Consider the following 3,543-nt stretch of genomic DNA (forward strand, 5'->3'; position numbering starts at 1 on the left):
GACCTCCTGTGTGGACTTCAGGCAGGGTGTGTGAGCAGGATTTGTGAACAATGAACCTTGCTTTTACCAGGTTCTCTGAAGTTTGTTGCTTGGGTGCATGCTGCAAGCATAATAAGAACCACAAGGGCTGGTCCAGCCACAACATTGGCTCAGGTCAGTGTCACAAGAATTCAAGGCCCCCATGGGTGCCCCAGGCATTTATCATGAACATCTTTTTTATCAATAGGCTGAGACTTAAACCAAACAACATTTAAAATCTACATTATTAGGAAGAGATAGTGATGTAAAAATGAATGACAGATACAAAGTGAAAACTGGTTTCATATTTTTCTGTACAATAAAGTTAAATAAAAGTCCTTAGATGCCACATGTAGTTTTGTCCATATGAGTAATAGAACCCTGATTATTTTTTTTCAGGAAAACCAGAGGAAAATAGCTTAGCATAATATATGTCACATGAGATGAAATTATTTTAAAGAAATCCAAGTTGTCCCATGAAAGATATGGAAATTTCCAAATATTTCTGATGCAAAGTGGAGAAAAACTTTGAGATTGCATAAAAATGGTAAAAACAGAAAACTGTCTATATGTTATACCAAAAGCTTGATAAAGTGAATTATTTATATTGAGAAGTTGAATACAAAAAATGGACATGCCAGGTAATAAACAGAAGGATCCAGTTCTTTTCTACATGATCACTCACAGTTTCTGGTTTCAAGGTGTTGAGCCATGCAATCAAAGGCACCTTTTCAGCCCCAAAACAATTGTCCCTTTTATACCAGCCATCCCCAAGAAGTTATTCAGAGCCATCTTTATGTCTTTGTTCCTGAGGCTGTAGATGAATGGGTTCAGCATAGGTGTGACCACGGTGTACATCACTGAGGTGATTGCACTTGACTGTGAGGTGCGGGTAGGAGCAGAGCTGAGGTACACTGCCAGGACTGTACAATAAAATAAGGAGACAACTGAGAGGTGAGACGCACAGGTAGAAAATGCTTTATACTTCCCCTGAACTGATGACATTCTACATATGGAGGACACTATTTTAGAGTAAGAGTAAAGGATCCCAGCCAGGGGACCACCAGCCAACAGCCCAGTTGTAAAATACATCATTGTGTCATTAAGAAAGGTGTCAGAACAGGCAAGTTTGATCATCTGCTTAATTTCACAAAAAAAGTGGGGGATTTCCAATTCCTCAGGGAAGGACAGTCTCGATATCATTAAGCTATGTAACAAGGAATTCAAAACACTAATGATCCAGGACACCAGAACCAGCAGTCCACAGAGCCGAGGGTTCATGATGACTGTGTAGTGCAGGGGGTGGCAGATGGCCACATACCTGTCATAGGCCATCACAGTTAGAAGGAAGTTGTCCCAACCTCCAAAGAGTGTGAGAAAATACATCTGTGTGATGCAGCCTACATAGGTGATGACTTTGCTCTGTGTCTGGATGTTCCACAGCATCTTTGGGATGGTGGTGGAGGTGAAACAGATGTCTACCAAGGACAGGTTGGAGAGGAAGAAGTACATGGGTGTGTGGAGGTGGGAGTCTGAGCTGACGGCCAGGACGATGAGCAGGTTTCCCAACACAGTGATCAGGTACATGGAGAGGAAAAGCCCAAATATGAGGGGCTGCAGTGCTGGTTCCTCTGATAATCCCAGAAGAAGAAATTCTGAACTACCTGTGTCATTGCTTGGTCCCATGAGGTAGAGGTGATGACTAAGAATGAAAAAATACTATAATTAATTATTATATAAATGGGCGTTACTTACCATTGAAATGCTACAATTTATATTTTGTGTTAATGTAATCAGTATATGTATATATAGTACAAATCATACCCTTTACGCAAGTGGTTCTCAACCTTCCTAATGCCACGACCCTTTAATACAGTTCCTCATGTTGTGGTGACCCCCAACCATAAAATTATTTTCATTGCTACTTTATAACTGTAATTTTGCTACTGTTATGAATCGTAATGTAAATATCTGATATGCAGGATGTATTTAGGCGACCCCTGTGAAAGGGTCGTTTGACCCCCAAAGGGGTCGGGACCCACAGGTTGAGAACCGCTGCTTTAAGGCATCCCCTGTGACATCTCTGATTTAGGAGTTTAAGTACATTCAGACTATTTTCCCCAAGGAGGTCATGTAGTTCACAGTTTTCATGAGAAATGCTTATATGTTGAGTACTGACCATCTCTAGGAAAAAGGTGTAGGATGCTGACAAGCAAACTCACTAGAATATAATGGTGGTGAAAGAATATATGGAAAATAAATATCATATAATGTTAGATGGTGTCAGGTGACCTAAAAAAGAGTAGGTTTAAAAGAGAAGGGATGAGTGTTATTTTTTACTGATAGTTCAGGAAGACCTGCAAACAAGGCAGCATTTGAAAAGAGAACTTAAGGAAGTCAGAGTGGGAGATATGAGGTTATTTAGAAAACTGTTTGAAGAAAGAGCCAGAACAAAGGTTCTGAGGATAACATTGGTTTTAGATATTCAAGACATGGGTTATGACTTTGCTCTGTGTCTGGATGTTCCACAGCATCTTTGGGATCGTGGTGGAGGTGACACAGATGTCTACCAAGGACAGGTTGGAGAGGAAGAAGTACATGGGTGTGTGGAGGTGGGAGTCTGAGCTGACGGCCAGGATGATGAGCAGGTTTCTGAACATAGTGATCAGGTACATGGAGAGGAAAAGCCCAAATATGAGGGGCTGCAGTTCTGTGTCCTCTGAAAATCCCAGAAAAAGAAATCCTGAAATTTGTGTATCATTGCCTATACCAAGTGCTGGTGGTCATGACTAGGAATAAAAAAATTGATTTTCACATAAGTGGGCATAACTAACATGGTGGAAATGCTACAGTTACAATGCTACGAGGGAACAAAAAGCATGTATAAAAGTGATGTGGGTGTAATTACTGTGAGTCCAGGGAAACCTAAGAACAAGATAACATTTGAACAGGAAGCTCAAGGAAGAGAAAGCAGGAGACATACAGTTTTTTTTTATGAAGTATATGCCCTGCAGGTGAAAGAACCAGTGCAAAGTCCATGAGGGTGACACTTGTTTCAGATATTCAAGGTTTAAAATGGAGCCAGCATGAGGATGGGGAGGTGGGGGGGAGGATGAGCAAGAGTGGAGCCATGAGAGATGGTGTCAGAGAATGTGGGCAAATGAGGTGGCCTTTCTGCTGATGTGAAATTTCAAGTCACAGGGAATCCCTTGTCCAAAAGTTGTTCATTGCACTTTATTAATTTTGTTTCTATGTAATATATTTTTTAAAAATATATTTCTATTGATTTCAGAGAGGAAGGGAGAGAGAGAGATAGAAATATCAATGAAGAGAAAGAATCGTTGATTGGCTGCCTCACGCTGACTGGACCTTTATTGCTCTGCTGGCCTCATCATTGCATCCCCCTCACCTCCTGATCTGATTGTTATTCCTGCATCTATTTCATATGACCCAATAGTGGCTGAGGCTGGCCCTTCTCTTACTTTCCTTTGTGGCATCATTCCTTTGTTATTCTTGAACTTCAGG

The 3,543-nt window shown here is 41.0% G+C and overlaps 1 protein-coding gene across 1 annotated transcript; it reads right to left on the minus strand.

Annotated features, from left to right (window-relative positions):
• Positions 1-727: 727 nt before the first annotated feature.
• Positions 728-1,605, minus strand: LOC132234117 (olfactory receptor 7A17-like). Its single transcript, XM_059695167.1, has 2 exons — positions 1,251-1,605; positions 728-965 (listed from the first exon to the last, which is right to left on the minus strand). The coding sequence occupies exons 1-2, from the start codon at positions 1,603-1,605 to the stop codon at positions 736-738; spliced, it is 585 nt and encodes a 194-aa protein (XP_059551150.1). The 3' UTR covers positions 728-735.
• Positions 1,606-3,543: the final 1,938 nt, after the last annotated feature.

The sequence above is a fragment of the Myotis daubentonii genome, chromosome 5 (genome assembly GCF_963259705.1).
Source record: "Myotis daubentonii chromosome 5, mMyoDau2.1, whole genome shotgun sequence".
NCBI classification, from domain to species: domain Eukaryota; kingdom Metazoa; phylum Chordata; class Mammalia; order Chiroptera; family Vespertilionidae; genus Myotis; species Myotis daubentonii.